This window comes from Syngnathoides biaculeatus, chromosome 9 (assembly GCF_019802595.1).
Source record: "Syngnathoides biaculeatus isolate LvHL_M chromosome 9, ASM1980259v1, whole genome shotgun sequence".
Classification (NCBI taxonomy): domain Eukaryota; kingdom Metazoa; phylum Chordata; class Actinopteri; order Syngnathiformes; family Syngnathidae; genus Syngnathoides; species Syngnathoides biaculeatus.
The window spans coordinates 29,279,048-29,303,582 of NC_084648.1; the positions used below are offsets into that span (position 1 = coordinate 29,279,048).

General features: G+C 40.3%; 2 protein-coding genes across 10 annotated transcripts; one reads left to right on the top strand and one right to left on the bottom strand.

The window, feature by feature from the left end:
• The first annotated feature begins 291 nt into the window (after positions 1–291).
• cisd2 (CDGSH iron sulfur domain 2) lies at positions 292–4,465 on the top strand. Its single transcript, XM_061829917.1, has 3 exons — positions 292–577; positions 1,235–1,449; positions 3,658–4,465. Exons 1-3 carry the CDS (start codon positions 475–477, stop codon positions 3,745–3,747), a joined length of 408 nt encoding a protein of 135 aa, XP_061685901.1. The 5' UTR covers positions 292–474; the 3' UTR covers positions 3,748–4,465.
• A 252-nt stretch (positions 4,466–4,717) lies between these two features.
• si:dkey-162b23.4 (sodium/hydrogen exchanger 9B2) lies at positions 4,718–24,488 on the bottom strand. Of its 9 annotated transcripts, none has more exons than XM_061829910.1 (15): positions 23,657–24,165; positions 21,772–22,029; positions 18,765–18,966; positions 18,264–18,365; positions 18,044–18,109; positions 17,883–17,946; positions 15,843–15,985; positions 14,262–14,349; positions 13,998–14,173; positions 12,283–12,389; positions 8,328–8,477; positions 8,075–8,183; positions 7,439–7,575; positions 7,168–7,351; positions 4,718–5,701 (listed from the first exon to the last, which is right to left on the bottom strand). In XM_061829910.1, exons 2-15 carry the CDS (start codon positions 21,904–21,906, stop codon positions 5,640–5,642), a joined length of 1,725 nt encoding a protein of 574 aa, XP_061685894.1. In that variant the 5' UTR covers positions 21,907–22,029; positions 23,657–24,165; the 3' UTR covers positions 4,718–5,639. The 9 variants fall into 9 exon arrangements, with proteins under 9 accessions (XP_061685894.1, XP_061685892.1, XP_061685893.1 ...); XM_061829908.1 differs by lacking the exon at positions 18,264–18,365 and adding an exon at positions 22,260–22,480 and having other exon boundaries at positions 18,044–18,214; XM_061829909.1 differs by lacking the exons at positions 18,264–18,365; positions 23,657–24,165 and adding an exon at positions 24,349–24,488 and having other exon boundaries at positions 18,044–18,214.
• Between the last annotated feature and the right edge of the window lie 47 nt (positions 24,489–24,535).

Below are 24,535 nucleotides of genomic sequence, written 5' to 3' on the forward strand. Positions count from 1 at the left end.
TTTTCTGTTGCGTCGGCACTGTATGATGGGCTGAGGAAGAAAATGGTCTTAAACTATATGGCAGAAGGAACACTATTTCTTAACCTGTTATTGAACTTTTCGTGACATGGTTTGGTGGTGTCCCGTGATGGTTTTTTTCTCTTTTTTTCTTGGGTCTACACGCGGCAGACGGATGCGCGCTGTCGTTTCGGTTTACTTCAGAGTTCCAATGGTTTGAAACAATCTTGTAGAACCGCCCTCATTCTTATATCCAATCAAAATTCACCAACTCCTCGGCTGGAGATTGGTTGCACAGCCCTTACCTTGGCGTATTCACGACATGAAATACGCTCTTTGTTAGCTTCTCCCAACTATTGTAGCACCAGAATTACGTTGCGGCGAAGCAACTGTACTGCGTGAAGAACGCACAGGCATAAATGAAGCGCAGGGACTATTCAAGTCAAACGCTAAAGCTGCTATACTAAGCATTTCAAGATGGTTTTAGAAACTATCTCAAGGATAATAAAAATTCAGCTCCCAGCATACCTGAAGAAGCTTCCCCTTCCGGAGACGATCGGCGGATTTGTAAGGTTAACAGGTGAACAAACAATTGCTATACACTAGCTTGTGAATATCCTGAGATCTTGACTAATGGTGACACTTATTAGCTCCAAGCGCCTAACCTTCACTTCACCCACGCATACAAACAAGTTAAACGAGTCGGCTGCTGTAAATGGGAATGTCACTTTAAGTAGGCTTTGTAGAATATAATTTTAAACCGAATTATTTAATGAGGAACGACATGTTTGATTTGGAAGATTGCAAAAATTGCATTAGTTCAACGGCTCAGGTATCGTTGTGCATTGTACTTACGGTTGTTTTTTCACACATTTCCTTAAATGTATTGAATACATGGACTTTGGCATATAACTACTGCATTGTACTTTGTACTGAACATGGAAATGATGGGAGCTCCCATCATTTCCATGTTCACCGAGACACAATCATCACACAGGGAATGAAGTTCAGAGGGTAACAGGCTGTCATTTGTAGTGGATAAACAGCAGTAGAAGCAAGTGTTTAGACCTCTTATAGGGTTTGTGTGTGTCTGCAATAGCCACCTTGGTATGATAGATACAAGTTTAAAATCGGTTATGTAGTTTGACGGGACTATTCTGGGAAAGAAAAAAAAAAACTGTTCCCCCTCGGGTGCCGTCCACCTTCTTAATAATTGTGTCCATCCCTGTGTCTATAGTGTCCGAATGGCTGCGGTTGCTGCCTCTGCTGGGGATTTTGGCTCTGCTGGGGTACATGACCATTCGGCCCTTTTTTCCAAAGAAGAAGAAGCAGAGAGACTGTCTAATCAACCTGAAGATTCAGAAGGAGAATCCTAAAGTGGTCAATGAGATTGACATTGAGGACCTTCACAGTGCAAATGTGTGCTACTGTCGCTGTTGGCGCTCCAAAACTGTAAGTCATTCCTTTTTTTCCTATTTGACATTAAATGTATCGTCATTGTTGTCTCTGAGTAGTTAGACAGGGATCTAAAACTCCTTTTCATCACAAGCCACATCTTGGAAATGGTATCCCTCCGAGGGCTGTTATAACTGTAATGTGAATATCTCATTTGCCCATCCCGTAATTATATGTACACGATAGATGCTTTGCAGTGACGTCACGCCTAACACATGTTTTGTGTTTACGACGCCGTCTTGCATGGCAAGATTGTGTCTATGTATCATGGCGGACTCGTCATTGTCGGACCTAAACTCTACAGTTTTATCAGATATTGCACAACAGTTGGACATTTATCACAAACAGAAAAGATACAAGCAATCCTCTCACCACCGCTACCAACATACATGTGTACAGAACATATACCTACAAGAAATGAAATGCTTGCTGCACAGTCGAGAGTACATGGTGGGTGCCCTGTTGTCCCTCTTCATGGCAGATACCCATCTGTCCCACCATTCTTTATTGAAATGTGCAGTTTCCTCCTGCTGTGGATCAGGGATAAAGGACAGGATGTCAGCAATACATGGACACTGACCGGAGACGAAGATAAGTTTCTAAAAACTTATTACGAAAAATTCTGTGATTACCTCACTCCGAAAGCAAAGCCCGTATTTGCTAGGTATAAGTTTCACGAGAAAGTGCAAGGTAACTGTGATCATTTGAGCACTTTGTGACAGAATTCAAGCTGTCGGGTAAAGACTAACTACATAAACAGTGATGAGATGGTCAAAGACCGCATAGTTTTCACTACCAACACACAAGAGTGTGCATTGAAAGTTACTGAGCCAGGATCCGGAGCTCGCCCTCGAAAAAACGATCGACATAGCCCGCTCCCACGAGTTATCAAAAGTGCAGCTAAAGGCTATGGCTAGCAACAGCCATAAGGTTCACATTATCCACTGCAAACCTGGAAATCAAAGTTTCACTGTGGGTGCTGGTAAGCATATTGCCTGCCCAATGACCTCCGTAAAGATATGTAACAAGTGTGGAGGACACCGCAGTAAATTAGCTGACTGCCCAGCAAAAGGTAACCAATGCCTGAAGTGTCAGACCCCCTTTGGTCTGTTCTAACAACCATAAGCCACACAATGAAATACCATGATGAAAAGGCCGTCGTAAACAAGAGTCATGTGACTCATGACGTCACCTGCAAAGGATCTATTGTTCCTGCATTTGATAACTATATACCTGTATATTTTTTTCAAATATGTGACTGTACAGCGACCAGTCCAGGGTGTACCTAGGTTTTTGCCAAAGTTGGCTGGGATAGAGTCCAGCACACATGCGATCCTAATTAAAATTAAGTGGTATAGAAAATGGATGGATGACTTATGTCAAAAGTCAAAGAAAAGCGTGGCCACGTGATTGGCTCACCGACTCCATACCACCACCTCAAGGGGTTCTCCTCCACATTCACAAATAAGTACATGATTTGGTATTGTAATGTAACTTGTGCTTGCATAACCAGACCGTCTAGGTTTTGGTTTGCAGCTGGATTCCTCTTGTTGACTCTGTCCCTCTGTCTGTCCCCTAAAATCTTTTTCTGTCTGGCAGCATTTCAATAAACATCAGAATAGTTACAAAATAAGGAGAAAAAAAATGTTCCAGCACAAAAAGAAAACATGCACTATTCTGCAAGGCAACACAGCTGAGCGAGATGGGTTAAAAAGAAGAAAAATGAAAAAACAAAGTGGCAACCAAACATTTTGGGATACAACAATGGTTCAATTTCCTGCCGAAATTTAAAAAAAAAAAAAAAAATCCATTCAGGAAGATACATGAGGCAGTATGAAGCAAACAATATTTGCTTTAGTGGGCCACATTTTATATATATATATATATATATATATATATATATATATATAAAAAGCAAGCCAGATTTGAGAGCTTGAGTAGTAAATTTAATTGTCACTCTGTGGTCATTTAAATCTTGGTGTGAATGGTTGTGTGTCCCGATATCCCCTCCTATAATTGACAAGCTCAAATGTTCTCCAGCTGCCCACCATCCCGATGGGAATAAGCAGTGTGTATTCATTTAATATGATGGCTATTATGTTTTTTCTCTACAGTATATGTATCTAGATTTTAAACCTCCTCCAGCTAGGAGGAGGATACAGTTGAGCAGCTGGCTAATAACATTTACACGTTTCCTCTTTTTAGTTTCCTGTTTGTGATAAATCGCACTTAAAGCACAACGAGCTGACTGGAGACAACGTGGGACCGCTTATACTCAAGAAGAAGATTCTATAATAGACCACCTACTTGGGAAATACCCTCTCCCCAGTATTTAGGTTACATTTATTTACACTCTGTAATCATTTTTTATTTGCACATACAGGTGAGAAATGTAGTGTAATGCAGTCATCATCTGAAGTTATTCTGATATAGTAACGGAACGGTTAGCCATGATGCGGTTTCAGCAAACTCACTCACATACTGTATGTGTAATTTTTTTTTATTTTAGTCTCTCTGAGAGCATACATAAATCAGTGTGACCACTTTGAGAGTACAACATCCAGTGACTTTATATAAGGCTCTTTAATAAGTATAAATGTCCAAAGTAAAAATTTCCTTCTATTAGATGTGAAGTAAAACTGCTATGCAGTCTGTAAACTTATTGTGCTATATACTGCCAACTTTAACGACCTTGCTGCATTATTGTGACAACCAGGCCTTTCTTTTCTTCATTGTGACTCTGTACCAAATTGAAACTTTCAATTTGAAATACTCATGCTTAAGTTATTATATTGGAAACTCCTTGCAGCCTTACCGATGTGCCCATTGATGCAGTCGAGTTGTATCAGCATTGCAGTAGTTTTAGAAAGCCATGTTGAGGCTCAATTGAGTGACGTAAGAGATTTGAGTCTGCTTCCCTTAATGCACTGTACCATAACAACTGTAAATACTTCCTTCTGAAGTAATTCCTGATACCTACCAATATTTTTGCATAAATATTTGCATAATCATAGTTGCATTTTCATATTTCCTGGCTCATGGTTTGAATTCATTTATTCTATACTGAGCAACCAACCATATTGCCACAGTAATGGTTTGAACTAACTGTTAGCCCATGAAATACTCGTACAATACCTCTAAAAGGTTTGGAGACACACACTCCTAAGTGAGAACGGTATTCATCTAAAAATGTCAACTTTTGGTCAAGGGTACTGATCATTGTCACCTAATAGCTACCCCTACGACTGAAGAAGTTAGAGAGAGATTGAAAAAAAAAAGTTTATTTAAGAATATTTAGTACAAAACTAATTCTCAGTTCCATATATTTGTCATAAATACTAATACTGCAATCAAACTCTTCGTATCACACTTTAAATAAAATTAACATCTTGACATCCCTTAAAATACACTGCAGATTTTGGAAATATAGGTAACAAGAAGTTATTTTTAAAAAATGATAAAAGATTTTTAGAGGACTGAATAAGATTCAGCTTGAATTTTGAAGCAAAGGAAAATGTGAATTACTGTATATACATTTTCTTGAGCTTTTACACATTTGGATTAAAAACAATAGCACTCGCGTCAAACGCAACATAAGCATGTTAAAAAAACACAACTCAATTTACCAAATAACTAAATAGGCTACTAGCTGCAATTATTAGTATTACCACTTGAGTTCGATTCCCTTATTTAACAAATTTGAATAACCAGTCATTTTTAAAAATGAAAACATTCAGGAAACTATTTCATACAATTACAAAAAAATAAATAAATGACTGAATGGAAACTACAGTTCGTACGCTGCATGACCGTGAACATGTTCAAACCCGGGTCGTTGGTTTGAGGCGTGGAAGTCAGTGGTTATAAACACATACAGTAGTCTATTCACAGGTGTGATCCTGCAGGAGAGAGAAAAGCAGGAGCTGTCTGGAAGACAGCAAGACGTAACATAGCAGGCCACGCAGTGGCTAAAGGAGAGCTGACATATCCAACATGTCATTCCAGTTATTTCATTTCAAATTATAACTGAAATGAGTGTTTCCTAAAGAATAAATACATCAACAGCGATGAACAGTGAAGATGATTATAGACAATACTGTTGCGGCAGTTGCAAACAAATGCCCTCAAATCCAAAATGAAGGATGATGTCATTCAGCACCCCATTGCCTGCAGTGACACTGGTGATGTCAGAGAGTACTTTCATAAGTGACCGGCGTTTCATTGTCATCATCGCCACCTGCTGCAGTGCCTGAAGGAGATGCAGAGGGAGCATAGGTAATAGTGGATAAAATTTTGTGTCATGCTTTGTCTATACAGTACTTCTCAAAGTATGTTCCAGAAAACCCCCTTGTGTTCTAGAAAGACATGCTTCAATGCTGTGATACCTGTAATAACTAGTGAACAGGTAATGTTTTAAGTAACACATTTCAAGTAACATTTTATTCGTAAACTCTGAAGCCTTATCTTTGATGAACACTACTTTTGGAATGGAGTTCCTTACTTGAATTTATGATGTCATCATTACCATTTAGCTTTTTGGCTTCACATTGATACTCCTGTGAAAGGACTATTCCCTGCACATTTGTGGTTTGGCATTTGCAGCTTCACCATTTTTTTTTTTTTTTCAGATCCCCCAGATATTTTTTTTTTTAACCTAATCCCTTGCTTACAAGTTTCTTTAAAGAAAATGGGAAAAAAAACCCATAAAATCTACATTTTCATGGCAATTACAGTAAGCGTTAGTTACTGATTTTCATCATTCTCTGTCCACATGACCCGACTGAGAGCAGTGATTTCCTATCTTTATGAAGCCAAGGAACACATTTTACAAGTGAAAAATCTAATGGAACACCAACAAATAAAAATGTCACAAAAAGTCGATGTATGTACTTACTGCGATCTAATAGAAGACCATTAATTTGTTCTCTCTGTCATTATCCCTCACTGGCATAAAAAGATTAACAAAGATATGAGTGTCCATAAAAGGCCCCTGTGACAGGACCCAGTTGGTATCCACTTTGTCCATATTTAGCCAACACTGCCCCCTTTCCTCAAATTGGTTGACTCCATGTAGAAGACCAAGTTGTGAGAGCACACGTGTGTTTTGTTGATGTCGCTGGCATGAGATTGGCACGATGGGCTGAGATCTTCGCTAGTAATGTAGATAAGCTTGAGAAATTCAGATGACCTCATTTCAGGCCTCTTGGCAGAAAATTTGGTAAAATATAGTAGTGGCACGGTTCTGTTCTGTCCATACTTCTGAAGACCCAGGTATAAATCTGGCCTCCCCTGTGTGGACTTTGCATGTTGTTAATTGAAGACCCCAAATTGCCTGTAGATGTGAATGTGAGTGGGAATGGTTGTTTGTTTATACGGTATGTGCCCTGCGTTTAGCTGGTGACCAGTTCATGAATTATGGATATGTAATAGGCAGGCCTACTGGTTTTTGTTTGATTTTGTTCAATATTACATGTTTGGCAGGATTTAATTAGAGGTTGAGTGGTCCATTTTTATAAAAAATAAACTATTCTACAGTACTGACATTACAGCAGAGGCTGAAAGGAATGATAGCCAAGCTACAGTTGTTTTACATTTCCTCACTACTTTACAACTACAAGGCATGGGTGATGGAATCTGAGCCGGGTTTGTTGATAAATATGCACACATGTTACCTACTTAAGAAAAAGGCTGATAAATTCAGTTTGACTCGCTCACCACAGGCTGAGTTCTTTGGTTTCTGCAGCAGGCATGGTCCACACAGGCCGATGATAAGGGCTCCTACTGGCGCCGTGAGAAGAATGGAAAGCACAGCTACAGTCAACACGTCCATGCCGTACTTCTGCATCTCCTTGTCTTGCCTAATTCTGGCCATGTCCAAAGCTGTGGACCCAATGGCTGCCTGGCAATTTAAAAGACAGTTTACCTCTACGTTCCCTAATATAACATTCAACAAACTTCTGAATTAATGTATTTTAAAAGAGGCTACCTGCACTGTGGCTTTGGGCATCCACGCCAGAGAAATGAACAGCTTTTCTCGAATGTTAAAGCCGGCGAACAACACGCAAACGTAGGTGAATAGAAGCCGGACCACCAGGGCAATCAGCAAAGAAGCAATACCCAGACCTCCAGAAGAAAATAAATACCGACAATACTGTCACACAACATTTGAAGAGAGAATATACCTCATTGTAAATTTAAAGTCCAACTATACAGCATTCAAGATCAATCATTTCCATCACCTTGAAAGCATGTACACATAAAACAGTAATTTTGTGGTCATGTACCCCCCAAAATGTTTTGTAACAACAGAAAGAAAATTAAACAAGATAATCTGTAAATGGTAAATGTCAAGTTTTAATGAAAGCTCATGAGCAAAAAGCTCAAATGAAAAATGTAAAAGTGTTCACATTAATCAAGTTTACCATATTTAAAATCCAATGTTATGGTTGAAACAGACCCCAATAAAACCCTCATAATCCAAATACAACTATAGTATATTTATTTAGTATATTAGTATCTTGGGTAGTATATTTATTTATTCACAATTCAATTCATTGTAGCATTTTCAATAACTTTTAGGACCTGTGTGGACAATCTGAAGTGATTCCATATGTGCTCTCACCAACTATGTGTCCCTCCAACTCTGTCACTCGTATCTCTGCTCCGATTAAGCCAAACAGAAGTGGCTGAAACACATCCCATGCCCAGCCCACCACTTCCTCCACGCGTGCCTGAACACACACACACACAAGCACGAAGAACATGATGTTAATTCCTGCTGCCTCTGGGATGTAGCTGAGTAGGAAAACCATTGCATTGCACTGTAAAAATATCACTAATGTTCATCAAATTATAAAAGCTGTGAACTTGTTTACCTTTTCCGTACCCCATCCAAGGCCAGCAAGAAATGCCAATACCAGAGTGCAGAGGCCACCAGAACCAGGAAAGCCAGCCACACCACTGCCAAACACAGCAAAGACAGACAGGCCGAGTACCAGGAAGGATCGCTTCATCACCAAGTGTTTCTACAAAGGCAAAAAATGGCCAATGAGTACACATTTTATGTTCTATACACCAGGCCAATCATAATTTGAAGGTTAATCTGACCTTTTCCAGAACCATATCATTCATAAAAATGTAAGATAAATACACCGATAATTGTGGTTTGTCGCTTGTGTTTTACTATGGACACAAGCATGTTTTGAAACAGGAAAGTTAGTGGAAATTTATAGTAGAACCATGCTAAATTTTTGTTTTTAAATAAGTTTGAAACATGCACTGACTGAAAATAATATACTGTACTAAGGAATTAAGATTTCATCCACATCTACCTGATTGTGTGGGTGTGGCTAAAAACTAGCCCTGTGACATCATAGCGGTGGGGCATACACCCCATTTTATAAACAACAGGTGTCCTTAAAGTGGGACTGACATCCCTATATACATTCTAAAATAGATATTGTAATGAAAAATACATATAACACTATTCACTTCAATGTCTAAACGAAAAAAAAAAGTGAGCGGAGACTGCGTCATCCATGCACAAAGATGCACAATTGAGTGTCCCTCGACATCCAAGTGGTCGCCATATTAGTCGCGTCCTCTGCCCTTGACATCATCGTGACTTCCGCCGTTGAAAACGCGCAGTGCCTGCTACTATGGAAGCCGAACAACAGAGATATTTGCATTTTTCTGACCCCCCTTCTGAACCGAAGTTCTTTTCGAAAAGGACACCACCACACAACCGAATGAAGTTACAGGGGTAATATTACACTATTGTTTCGAGCCATATTCAGATGATATCCGATCACGGCCAAACCGCATCCCGTCCGATCCACTCCCGCAGCGGAGATGAGCAATCGTGGCTCATCGCAACCGGCCGGTGTGGCTTATGACAGAGCCGAGCGGTGCTGTGACTAATCACAGTCGAGCTGGGGCGCTTTATGCGCGCACGCGACTGAGTAACGCATTCTCGGCTGGGTTCTTCAGAGCCGCCCCCGTCGCAAAGTCTGACGCGCAGCCTTCGCAGAAGCTATGACCGCCGAACGTGGCGCCTCAGCCAGTGAGGCTGCGTTTCGGTGCCCGTGGTGGCATATAAGGAGGAGGTGGAGCCGAGCTATGTTGCTTTTAGGGGTATATTCAAAGTCGCCGCAGTACTATTTTTTTTAGTAGCTGTATGCGCACATCAACTCATTCCATACGCGGATCTTTTGCAATGTTATGAGAGAGACCGATTACGTGGTCCGCCCCAAACTATTTTTTTTTTTGAGCTGTATACACACTGTTGTTTGGAACCCACGAAGCTCTCGTCCTCTGCACCCGTGCAATCCATTTCTCACAACGAACAGGGTCTCTTTCAAACTTATGAAGGGTAATTCCATTCTCCCGAGTGTTCAAGCAATGTCCAGCAATGCAATGAGCCGGCATGTTGGCTAACACAAAGGACCAACGAGCTACCTTCCAGGAGGTAAAACTAATGGAATCCAACGTATATTATATAAATACGTCACTTCCTGCTTCTTCTCGAAAACAAATCCCTGAGAAGATTTTCATGGTGGGAGTTACAAAAAGCTGTATACGTCAAAATCATGTTTTGTGGTGAAAAAAACACATGGGACCATATTGGCTGTGGGTTTTTCATTAATAATATAGCAAAAATCATCCGTTTGACGAAACTTGACCTTTAAGGCCTGTTTATACTCGCACGTACGGTGAACACACTGATGTCACTGTTGGATTAATAGGATATAAAATTATTTCATATTTGCTTTCTTGGTTTTTTTAATGCTTCATTGCTTGTGTGATGTGGTGCAATTGAGAGGCCCATTGGGTGCCATGGAAACTTTGCTATGATGTACTTAAACAATGTGATGTGATGAAGTTACATTGGATGCCGTGGAAACACCAGACACTGATGCAGAAGACAACAAAGACTGACGATCTCAAGAGGATGGTGAAGACATCGCAAAGACTCACATGGACATATTTTTGACACAGTTGCTTTGTTTGTCACATTTGCTTTGTTGTGATGCGAACCACGCTAAGGAATAAAAAAGTGGAGACGTGGAGATGTGATTAGAAAGGGTTGGAAATTGTGAAAGAGACACATCCCACGTTCTCCTCGCAAGCCATAAGTTCCTCTTGTCTTCCTTCCTTGAGAATTTTACTTTAAATGTCTTAGGCTGATTAAACCTGACAGTCACTGCGGCTATCTCATGAGTAGTTTGCCTTTATACTCTAGCACAACTCACGTGTGGAGTTTTTGAAAATATGCTCCAGTACGTCTCAAAGTCAAGAGGTGTCGCTGCAACTGGTATTAGCTTGGACACCACATTGTAGAGATTCATCAGCACATTTGTTAATGACCCCATTGGGGTCATTTTCGGTAGCTGTTTTTCCTTTCCTTTCCTTTCCTTTCCTTGCCGTAACAAGAAACAAACAAACAACAATAACAACCGTGGAACAGTCTCTGCTTGAAATAAAAATGGACCTAAATAACCATATTTTACATTTTACTGTAAAATCGTTCAAGAAGGTGGGAATGTGACTAAAATGTGGAGCGGAGAGAGTATCTCAAGGACATAATTTTACTTTTTCCCCCCCAACCTAATGTGATGTGCTTGTCCTGGGCAGTCACCTAATTTACTTTCAAAAAGAATGGACAGCCTTTGTGGAGAGAGAGGGTTCTGCTCTGTGTCTAAATTAACAGATGGGGAGTATGCCAAAACATGCATACTTGATGTTGCCAATAAACGTTTTGACAACTTCGCATAAAGACAAGATAATCAAACGAATAAAAGAAATGCTTTAGTCTGCAAGAACTGTTCACCATTGTACCATCATGATTGCAAATCAAATTGAATTACGTTCATGAGTAACAGATGGAAGTCTAAACACCTGCATGAAGCTTAATCTAACGACATATGAAACAGACTCCAAAGCCATGAGTAAAACCAGGCAGCATCAAAAGTTGCATTATGGTAAGAAATACTTTTGTCATCATTGGTTAGCAACATTGTAATAATATTTAAAATAATTCAGAGATTTATTGTACTCTCAAAGTGTTGGTCTCATATAAATGCGCAAATACACCTGTATTTAGTTTTTAATATACTGTATGGCTCTTTTGAAATTACATTTTAAAATATTTGGCCTTTATCGCTCTCTCAGTCGAAAAAAAGTTCCTGACCCCTGCTTTTGCGGCAAAATGGATGAGATCCTGCCTAATCCAGCAAAACAATACGAGTGCCGTTAGCCTCAGTCTCCTTCCCTCCAGGTCTTTACCCCGAAAATTCCTCCAGGGGACCAAAGGAAGTTGCATGGCTTATGGAGCACCATTCGGTGGCCACTAAAGCCCATTGCCTGTTGAATTTTAACGTGGGGAAAACTGTTCTAATGGGGTGATTTGTGGTCATTATGCTGGGTCAGAGGCTGCTGCTCTGCTGCTCTCAGCGCCAACCCCGCAGCATCTGTAAGCTAAAACCATTTCTCAATTCTTGATCATTTTGAAGCCTGATTTGACATTCTTTGATATTTTTTAATTAATTAATTAATCAGGCTTGTTAACATGACTCTTCTCCGTGATGTGTCAAATTTATAATTTTTTTTTTTTTTTACTGATTGGTTGCACTTTTTACAGAATTTCTGTCGCCTTTTCAAAACCTTGCATTTTCAAAACTTCAGGCTAACAGGCAGCCTTATTCAAAGTATGGTCTTTCGAGCACTCAGTCACTGCTTGGGGTAAAAGCCAAAATGGTAAAACTCAATGACTATGCAAAGGCGAAACACATACTCATCGGACAGGGAATTGACAAGGTGTGTAACCTCTACCTGGTCAACACTGGGAAAGTACTGGATGACGAAGCCAAGAAGGATCCCAGCAACCAGGCCACCACCCACTTCCAGCCCACCTCTCAAGAGGTTGTACCATGTGGAACCTACAGTACATGGAAGAGCAAGATTTTTAATAAATTTAACACAAACAATTAAAAAGGCAAAAAGCCCTGTTTTTAAAATGGCTTAAGACTAATAAATTAACTTTGGTGTTTTACAAACCCAATTCCAATAAGGAGGGACATCGTGAAACAAAAACAGAATACAGACTGACTCGGGTCAAATCGAGGCGTGGAGAGTCCAAAGCAAACATGGTGATGCAGCATTTAGCTATTATGCTGCACACAAATGGAATAAATTGCCAACAAAGGTGAGGTCAGCCCCATATGTGAATGTTTTTAAATCCAGGTTAAAAGCTCTTTTTATTCGTGCTTTTTAGAGTATTTCCACTTTTTAAATCATATTACTTGCACTGTATGCGGTTAATTTTTTAAAATATATATATTTTGTTGTCATTTTTATCCCATTTTAAATGTTTTGCTTTCTTTTCAAATACTTTTAAATCATGTAAAAAATGTTAGTTATTGTTAATATATTTATTATGGACTTGCAACAAAGCCAAAGTATCCTCCTTGCTTCGAAGAATCTTGTTCACAGGACAAGCTCCTACACACATACAACAGTATCTTCGTACAAGTGGCCAATGACAACTCCATCATAAGCAAAGAATGTGCGAAATAATCATCGTACGATGTACCACATCATCATCTGAGAATGCACCTTTGTTCATTTCATCTGCTCACCCCTCCTTTTGACCTTGTCTGTTTTCTAATAAAGAGTACGTGAGAGGCTGGTTCAGAACGTGTTTGGAGACTTAACTGGCCTGTCTCTCACATCCTCCTGATCAGAAGAAAGACGACTTCTTGTCCGTTATTTGTGCAACTATTCCAGCAAGTTAGGTGATAAACCTAACACTTTCTTTTCAAATACTTTTAATCACGTAAAGGACATTGAGTTACCTCGTGTATGAAATGCGCTATACAAAAAAAAATGCTTTGCTTTGCTTAGTCTGGATATGTTCCTCAGATGGCTAAAGGCAGTTTTAGTAATTGATTTCATATGACGGTCAAGTTGGAATCTATCAAAGCACCAAGGCTTCAGACTTGGTCTGTGGTTTTTAAAAATAGTGAGTCCAGGTATTTACCAACAGCAATCAATCCATCCATTTTCTGAGCAGCTTAATTCCAGCTGTCATCAGCCAGGAGGCAGAGTACACCCTGACCTGGTTGCCAGCCAATTGCAGGATACAATTCTCGGTTTTGTTGAAGAAAATTTCAGCTCATCCAGTTATCATCTTTGAGGAGTGATCTATTTGTGTCTTCAGTTCCCAAACATTTATTGAATGTTAAAAGAAAAGGTATGTAACAGTGGTAAACATAACCCTGCCCCATCTTATTGGAATGTGTTGAAGCCATAAAATTACAAGTTCATGACTATTTGCTAAAAACACATTTTATCAGTTTGAACATTTAAAATCTTCTTTTCATTGTGTATTGAATTCAATATAGGCTTGACATGATTTCCAAATCACTCTATTCTGTTTTTATGTTTAAAAAAAACATCCCACCTTCATTGGAATGGGGTTTGTAAATTGCAAGTGCCATTGGCATCATCTGAGCTTCATTAACATCTGTTTCATCCTTCCCCATTACCTGTAGCAAATGCCATGCCCAAGCATGTAGTGAATCCTGTTATGGCAAGAATGTCATCAAAGCTGCCCGCTGCCATTAACAATGTTGGGATGCCCTGCTCCACACCGTAACCATCCTTCTGGAGTAGCAACATGGAGGGGACCACCACTGCTGGAGATACAGCGCCAAGCACAAAACTGCAAAGAGAAAGAGATGGCCCCACTGACTGAATGAGTGTGTTCTACCACTTGAAGCATGACAGAACTCAAGGGGGAATATATTTACCCAAGAATGAAGCCCCACACCCAGGGTAAACCCAAGAGGAAGTGTGAGACCAGAGCTATTGTGCAGGCCTCAACGATGCAGGGCCCCACTGCCACACGTAAACACACAGATTTCAACTTCCTCAGAGCCTGGCCAAACAACATTCAAAAGATTATATTCAACAGTAATGAGTCACGTAATTCTAAATATAATTGACTTTTATTTTCTGTATTTACAGATAGAATGGAAAAAAGTCAAAACACTTTAAAAAAGCTGTTTCACATTGTGGTGATCTAAGATCCATCCATCCATTTTCTTTGCCGCTTATCCTCCCAAAGGTCGCGGGGAGTGCTGGAGCCTATCCCAGCTGTCAACGGGCAGGAGGCGGGGTACACCCTGAACTGGTTGCCAGCCAATCGCAGGGCCCGTTGAGACAAACAGCTACACTCACAATCACACCGAGGGGCAACTTAGTGTCCAATTAATGTTGCATGTTTTTGGAATGTGGGAGGAAACTGGCATGCAGGCACGGAGAGAACATGCAAACTCCACACAGGCGGGTCCGGGATTGAACCCGGGACCTCAGAAATGTGAGGCCAGCGCTTTACCAGATGACCCATTGTGCCACCTGATCTAAGTTCCTGTTTGATAAATATTTTTCATGTTTTTAATGCTTATCTACATTAGTTAAAAAGTACTTATCTACATTATGTATCGATCACTTGATCCACCATGAAATTTCTAGGTTTATAATCATATGTTGGCAGAAGATCCATAAAAAAATTAATTCTGAAAGAACATATTTTTCATATAGAATGCTGCAAAATTTTCAGAATTAGCTTTATTGGTCAATTGTGAAAAAATTGTGCAAAGGGAGCAGTGTAAAGTGGCGAATCATGCGATAGTCTACAAAATATATAATATTTAAGGTGGAGGTGGGACTGCATCAGGGATCCGCGCTGAGCCCCTTCCTGTTTGCGGTAGTAATGGATAGACTGACAGATGAGGTTGGACTGGAATAGGCAAGAGAGTGAGTATATTGGTAGAAGGGTGTTGAGGATGGAGCTGCCAGGCAAAAGAGCGAAAGGAAGACCAAAGAAAAGGTTGATGGATGTTGTGAGGGAGGACATGAGGACAGTAGGTGTTAGAAAAGATGCACGAGAGAGGTTTAGATGGAAAAAGATGACACACTGTGGCAAACCCTAACGGGACAAACCGAAAGGAAAAGAAGTCTACAAAATATATTATTAGTACTAATACTGAATGAACCAGCAGGATGTGTCCCAACAGTGGCACAAGGGAGAAATTAGTAGATTCGCTGATCAAGAATTTAATGACTTAATTGCCAGAGGGGAAAAAAAAAAAACAGTTCAAATGCCTGCTAGTTTTGATTTGCATTGATCGGTAACGCTTTCCTGACGGAAGGAGCTGGAAGAGCTGGTGACCACGATGTGGAGGGTCCAAAAGGTGAACCCTCTTTAGTAGCTTCCAACCCACTTACTGTATTTACCGGGAGTTTGAATTAAACGAAAAGATGGAAACATTTTTCGTATCTCTGATACCTAATCAGTGGTGCAATACTAAACTAATACAACAACTTACCGAGGGATCCAAACCCAGACCAGCTCTGGCTAGGATGACCGCCAGTGCAATGTTCCTGAGGGAGGCGGACCACTTGAAATTTATATACACACCATTTGTTATTATTGGGATATTTCTCAGCATGAAACCCATGAGTAGCATACCTGGAAGAGGAAAGTTACACAAATATATCATTTGATCTTCCCAGAGTTCAAATAAAATTTTTTTTTCTCTCAGATTGGACACCTGAGGCTCACAAATCAAACTGTGTTACTATAATGTTACATTGTGAATCTAACCTTTCTTAAAATGTCATGTTGTATTTTTGTCTCAAAACATGCAAACCTGAGTAATTATACAATGAAGAAAATAAGTATGTAAACAGCCTGCTATATTGCAAGTTCTCCCACTTAGAAATCATGGAGGGGTCTGAAATTTTCATTGTAGGCCCATGTCCACTGTGAGAGAGATAATCTAAAGAGAAAAATCCAGAAATCACAATGTATGATTTTTTTTAATGATTTATTCGTGTGATACAGCTGCAAATAAGAATTTGAACACCTGAGAAAAACAATGTCAATATTTGGTACAGTTGCCTTTGTTTGCAATTACAGAGGTCAAACGTTTCCTGTAGGTGTTACCCAGGTTTGCACACACTGCAGGAGCGATTTTGGCCCACTCCTCCACACAGACCTTCCCAAGATCAGACAGGTGTCTGGGCTGTCGCTGAGAAACACGGAGTTTCAGCTCCCTCCAAAGATTTTCTATTGGGTTTAGGTCTGGAGACTTGTTAGGCCAAGCCAGAACCTTGATATGCTTCTTACGGAGACTCCTTGGTTTTCCTGGCTGTGTGCTTTGGGTCATTGTCATGTTGAAAGACCCAGACACGACCCGTTTTCAATGCTCTGACTGAGGGAAAGAGGTGGTTCCCCAAAATCTCACAATGCATGGCCGCGGTCATCGCCTCCTTAATTCAGTGCAGTCGTCCTGTCCCATGTGCAGAAAAACACCCCCAAAGCATGATGCTACCACCCCCATGCTTCACAGTAGGGATGGTCTTCTCGGTATGGAGCTCATCATTCGTCTTCCTCCAAACACAGTTAGTGGAATTACGACCAAAAAGTTCCATTTTGGTCTCATCTGACCACTAAACCTTCTCCCATGACTCCTTTGTATCATTCAAATGGTCATTGGCAATCTTAAGCTGGGCCTTGACATGTGCTGGTTTAAGCAGGGAAACCTTCCGTCCCATGCGTGATTTCAAACCATGACGTCTTAGTGTATTACCAACAGTCCCCTTGGAAACAGTGGTTCCAGCTCTTTGCAGGTCATTGACCAAGTCCTGTCGTGTAGTTCTGGGCTGATTCCTCACCTTTCTAAGGATCACTGAGACCCCACGAGGTGATTTGCATGGTCTCCACTCCGATTGAGATTGACCGTCATGTTTAGCTTCTTCCATTTTCTAATGATTGCTCCAAAAGTGGACCTTTTTTCACCAAGCTGCTTGGGAATTTCTTCATAGCCCTTTCCAGCCGTGTGGAGTTGTACAATTTTGTCTCTGGTGTCTTTGGACAGCTCTTTGGTCTTGGCCATGTTACAAGTTTGAGTCCTACTGATTGTATGGGGTGTACAGGTGTCTTTTTGCAGCTAACGACCTCACACAGGTGCATCTGATTCAGGATAATACATGGAGTGGAAGTATCTTTGAAGGTCAGAATTCTAGCTGATCGACAAGTATTCAAATACTTATTTGCAGCAGCTGTATCACACAAATAAGTAGCTAAAAAAAAAAATCATACATTGTGATTTGTGGATTTCTCTTTTTAAATTATCTCTCTCACAGTGGACATGCACCTATGATGAAAATTTCAGACCCCTCCATGATTTCTAAGTGGGAGAACTTGCAATATAGCAGGGTGTTCAAATACTTTTCTTCACTGTATGTACAATAAATACTGAAAATGTAAAAAAAGAAAAAAATGCCAACTCATAGCTGACTAATATGTATCCCGCCAGACAATCGCCGTTTGTGATATGCAGTAGTACTAAATGTGAAAGTACCATAATATACATCTGATGTTCAATCGTGCATAGCATGAGAAAACCACGTTCCACAGGTTTAACACTGGAAGAAAAAACATTTTGGTATTGATGGACTAAAAATAAAAATCTTTCATTTTTTATGCACTTTTATTTTGTCAAGGAGATGTTTAAATTCCTACCAAGAAGTGGAGGGAATGGTGGAAGTCTGGGTAACTGGATCAGAGCCACTAGTTTACCACCAATAACTGCACAGATGAAAAGCACTGTAATGCCAAACAGGTTACCCCCTGGAAGACATTCATCCTCTGTGACAGACCACACCACTCCAAAGAGCACTGCGGCCAGGAGGACTGGGGAGGACACAAAACAATAGTTTTGCAATATTATGCTTATCCTCACGTGGGTCGCGGGGAATGATGGAGCCTATCCCAGCTGTCAATGGGCAGGAGGCAGGGTACACCCTGAACTGGTTGCCAGCCAATCGCAGACTATGAAAACAGACTATGAAAACCATACACGGTAAATATATAGTTACCTCAACACATTATTTTTCAGACGCATTAGCCCTGGTAATTGAATGCTCCATATATTGTTACCAATTAATTTAAATTGAAACAAGAAGTCATGGAAAATGTGTGTTAAGAAGGGATCTAGTGGCAAAAATGTTTGTAATATTTTAAAAATGAAGAAAAATATTACAAGTAGAGAACAAAGCTGTTTAACAAGAAACCTGAAGTTTAGACACACTAACTAGAGTGGTGGGTCACATAAAGTGGTGCGGCGGAATGGATCTGCCCCCCAGGCTTTAAAGTTGACACCAGTATTATAGATTATCATTGACAGTAATCATAACATGATTGGAAGCTCATTGAGCCCAAAGGGGTCCCCTTCGAGGTTTACCTTTTGTAATGACAGAGGCTATGAGGCCTCTTGGAGGACAAGGGCAAAATCTGTGCAGCAACGGGCAGCAGACCATTGGTGGTTCTGTGTTAGTACCAGCATCCACAAGAGGGTTGCGAGGAAGAAAATAGGTTGTTTCCTCTGTGACATTTGGACTGGAACAACGCCGTACTACTACCTGGATCTGGTTCACATTAAGGTGCTGGAACGAGACATAGAGCATGGAACAAACTTTAACACAGTATTTTATTTTTTACCAGTAATTGCTAGTATGGTAATACTGATTTTTTTTTTGATTATTTGAAGTCGTCCACCCTCACTATCTCTTGTCCTTGGAGCTTCACTCTTCCTCCTCCGCCCCTCACATTCATGCACATATATTCCGTTTTACTTCGGCTAATCTTCATTCCTCTCCTTACCAGTGTGTGCCTCTTTCTCTTTCTAATTGTTCCTCCGCCTGTTCCCTGATTTCACTGCAGATCACAACATCATCTGCGAACATCATCGTCCACGGGTATTCCAGTCTTACCTCACCTGTCAGCCTCCATTACAACCGCAAACAGGAAGTGGCTCAGGGCAGATTCCTGATGCAGTCCCACCTCCACCTTAAATTCTTCTGACACACCTACGGCACATCTCACCACTGTTCTGCTGCCCTCATACGTTCCTTTGCTGAATGCCATACTTACCCATCATTTCTTTATCGCCCCTGTTTCCTTCAACAACATGTCCATTGAAATCTGCACCAATCACAACTCTCTCTCTCTCTCTCTCTCTCTCTCTCTCATGACTACTTCATCGAGTTCCTTCCAGAATTTCTCTTGCAACTCAAGGTCACATCCTACCTGTGGGGCATAGCGGCTAATCACATTAAACACAATACTCTCAATTTCAAATTTCAGCCAAGACATCAATCACTCCAAGACATTCTTAGCCAGCTCTTCCTTTAAAATAACCCCTACTCCATTTCTCTTCCCATCTACTCCATGGTAAAATCATTTAAACCCTGCTCCTGAACTTCTAGCCTTAGTCCCTTTCCACTTGCTCTCTTGGAGGCACAATACATCAACCTTTCTCCCAATTATCATGCCAACTACCTCCTGAGCTTTTCCTGTCATAGTCCCAACATTCAAAGTCCCTACACAGTTGTAGGGTCTGTGCATGCCTCTTCTTCTTCTGCCAACTAAACCGTTTTCCTCCTCTTTTTTTGTCTCCAACCTACATTATCTGAATTTCTACCTACACCTTACAGATTAACAGTGTCGGGGGTGGGCGTAGTTAGCCCGGGCCACGATCTATCCATTACGGAATTGGTTTTCGTTTCAAAAATGACATTGTGGAAAGAAAAAGTCCACCTCCTATTCCACTATTATTATCACTATTATTATTATTATCCTATTATTTTTACTTGGTCCATGTCTCTCATTCATTGTGATGTCCATAAGCTTTAGTGAGGGCTTAAAATCGGAGGCAATCCACTGACAAGCTTGTAAGTTTTGCTGTGCTTTGCATCGTTGTTTACCTATGAGGGGTGACCGAAAGGTCAAAATACCGTTGTGATCTGAGTGGTTGCTCTACATGTCAATCAAGTAACAGGATTGTTAATAGGTTGACATCGTAAGTTCTGCTGCACTGAGCGCCATTGTTTGTGCTTGTTTGGTCACTTGAATGTCAAATTCAGTTGTCGTCTAACTGGCCGCCCTTTATATCAATCAAGCGATGGGATGAATGACAGGCTAATATTTTTTGTCACGCCATAATCGACCAGTAGATTGCGATCGACGTAATGACCACCCCTGTATGTGTAATTAATTTTGTTGCACGTTTAATTTTACTGTTTAAAGCACTGTCAGTGAGTGCAGAGACTTTTTGTGTATGCAACACATGCAGACACAAACACACAGTCTGTGTCATTTATATTATATTGACACTAAAAATACGCTGAAAAGTTATATTGGAATCTATTTTCCACTTGGAAATTTCTTTGTACCTTTGGATTATTTTTTAACTTTCTGACATTAAAAATGTCAGAAAATTAATAGAACCATTTTTTTCACCCAATCTCAAAATCATTTCGGGACATCACTTACTTGTTTCCAGTAGCACTATCCTGTATTAACACTTGTTTGATAAAGCCAAAAATTAAAATGTATTTCCAATTGTTGGATTGTTTCCTTATTGGTTAGTGACCTGGTTTCAGCAGAAGTATGTGCATTTTGGTGAAAATAAAAGGGAATTTGGAAATTGATTTGTTTTTGCCAGTGAAAATGCAAATGGTGAACTCCTCTCTGTCTAATCCTAATAGCTACGTAATCCTCCATGAACCACAAAGTAGCTCATTCACTATCATATGGACAGACTAAAGAACAAAAAAAAAGTGCTATGATTTTCACACTTTTGTTCGAGGAATTAATTTGGTCTGTAACTAATAGAACAGCAGCCAGCCAACTGTGACTTTGAACAGTGGAGAAGCTGCAGAAGTGAACAGAAGAAAACAAGATTGCATTTATTGTATTATGATAAAGTGTATTTAAATACAAATACAATAAATTTAAATACAATTGAGTGTTATTGGGTGGGGCGTTTAAATGTCACACAGTATGTGTTTTAATGAAAAGATTTTATGTTGCAACTGGCTGTTCATAGTATGACTGAGATTTCTGGAAATTGTATGTGGCTGCACAATAAAGACCAATCATGGCCATTGTCTCGCTCTTGTCAGAATGCATACAGCTGATTGCAGAATTGTGGTGAGATTATTATTTTTTTTAAAGATGTTAATGTTATGTTGTAATCTTTTCTGAAGTCAGTGTTTCACTGTGTTATATTTTGATTTTAGTGTTACACAAACGTACCGCTAGGCCTAACAATTGGAACAATGTAGCAAAATCAGAAGCACAGGCACAATAATAGGCTGTGACCGAGCACATTAGTATGAAACTCGATTGTTATCAAGGCCATTGAATGACATACTTTAGCTAAGGTTACAAACAAAAGTTACATTTACCTCGATGTGGTTTCCTGATGGCAACGGGATTCTATCCAACAGTGGACTGGGTGCAGGACTTGGTGCAGTACTGGGTGCAGGACTGGGTGTGGGACTGGGCTCTGGAGTGGTGGGTTTGGGTCGAGTGTCTTCCATGGTAGTTTTCTAACATATATCTGGGCCACTCTTTCTTAATGTAGAACATTCAACTGAGGGGTGATTTTGCTGGCCAGAGAAGGGGCAGTTCCAGCACTTGAGCGTGTTTGTGTCCACTTCTGACTTCAATTCCAACAATAGAGAGAAGAAAACCGTAGTGTTAGCGGACTAAACACATTCGGTAGTAATGTCAGTAATCCGCTACTGGCAGGCTATTGCAAGTGGTTACTTAATAAGCTTTACTCCTTATCGAGCAATGAGTAGCGATCAAATCACTGCTTTCTGTGTTTCACTCTTCAAGTTATTCATCTAACCACTCCTATTGTAGAACACATCAGAGTTTTAATCACAACCTTTAAATTTCAGGTGGGGCCGGAATTTGAATCCCGGTCTGAGGCAGATGTGGCACCTAGTATATTATATCCTGGGAGGCATTAGGTGGCACGGTGTACCAGCTGTAAAGTGTTGGCCTCACAGTTCTGAGGACCCGGGTTTAATCCTGGCCCCGCCTGTGTGGAGTTTGCATGTTCTCCCTGTGCCTGTGTGGGTTTTCTCCAGGCACTGCGGTTTCCTCCTGCAGCCCAAAGACATGCAACATTAATTGGACACTCTAAATTGGCCTTAGTTGTGATTGTGAGTGTGGCAAATGGATGGATGGGTAATTATATGCCACTATCCATTTTCTGAGCCGCTTATCCTCACAAGGGTCACAGTAGTACCAGCGCTTATCCCAGGTATCAATGGGCAGGAGTCAGGGTACACCCTGAACTGGTTGCCAGCCAATTGCAGGGCACATAGAGACGAACAGTCGTACTCACAATCACACCTACGGGCAATTTAGAGTCTCCAATTAATGTGTGTTTTTGAGATGTGAAAGGAAACCAGAGTATCCAAAAAAATATTTCCCGCAGGTATGGGGAGAACATGCAAACACTACACAGGGAGGGCTGAGATTTGATCCCCAGACCTCAGAACTGTGAGGCCAACACTCGAGCCAGTTGCAGCACAATGGCACGTATGCTCCTACATTATATGCTATTATGTATTTTAATTTATGGCACGTTCTTTTTTTCCCCCCTACGCATCTCTGAGTGCCAAATTAAAGCACACCACAAAACCTGTCATTTGAAAATTCTGTTAAATGCTTGACCATTTTTTTGTTAAGATGGCACCTGAGACTTTCTATTGTATAATTATTTACCATCACTTTGGTAGCTTTTTAAAAACTGTTCTACAGAACAATACAAGTACGAACAAATGTACACATACAAATTATGAGATGGCACCCATTATAAAAAAATGAACTTAAACAAGTCATTACCTCAACTTCATTACTTTCCAGATACATTACACATGTACATTACACTGCTTCACTCAAATATTCTCAGATTACAGTATTCGTTTGACAATTTAAATGTAATATTTATTTATTACGAAAGTTATTAAAGTTGATAACCGGATCACAGAAAACCTAAACCCGAATTACTCAGACATTAATGCATTTTCACCAGTTTTATAAGTCACAACTTTACTATTTGTCACAGGAAAATAACACTGGAACCGATAATGATGGTCTCCTACAAATCATTTAATCTTTCAAATTTACAAGCATACCTATGTGGTCTGTATACTAAATAAATAACGAGTGGCATTACATACTGCAATGTGTTGTCAACCACTAGCTGGTGGCACCGGCAACAGCCGTTGGTTAATCCAATATTATCAACAAAGCCAACTAATTGATGCTTACATGCTTGGCCATATGGTGCAGCTAGCAGTGGAAGAAGGTGAACGTGGATGTTTCTGACAAAGTCTGCCGAAACTCTGCTTTCGGTCCACATTGCCTATGCTAACAGCTTGCTAACTTTGGGAGCAGTATGAGGAGGGCGGTCTATCTTCGACGAAGGGGTTAAGTCCACAACTGGGCGTCATACTAAGGGCGTAGTAACATGGACTGCTACCCGGTTAATTTACGGGAATCTGCGGATTCCACGCCTTAACGGACATTTCAGAGGTATCGCTAAAGCGTCCCGGTGCCCTCGATTTGTAACCATTTCAATTCAACATCACATTAGTACTCTAGCGTGATTTAAGTTAACTGTCAATAAATCAATTAACATAACTTGTCACGATATAAGTATCCAGCACGCATCTTCTTCGTGAACAAATTAAAAATCATCGTGAACAAATTAAAAATCATCGTACTTAATTCTCTTACGGCTACGTACATAAACTGACACGGACCTCAAACGCACAGATACCAGCAAAAAATAGTTGTGGAATAGATTTTGTGCTTAGTGCATTTGTGAGTCAATTTCAGTAACTCGTGTGCGCTAATGGGTGCTCTACATCCAATGCCCACAACATAGCATCGCAAATATCTTTATGTTCCGAGATAAACAATGACAATAATAAATAAATAAAAATACAGAATCCGCTTACCTCACACCATAAAAATAGTCAACGCTTGGAAAATGGCATTGGCAGCCTTTCTGGCAGGTTAGCCGGGAGGCAAATGGTAATAAAAGGGATTAGTAAGTAATGTCAAGTCCCTACCGTGTGGCATTAGTGTTGGTTTGTGAGGAGGGAAGAAGTGAAATACACATTTAGTAGACACAATGGGATTTCG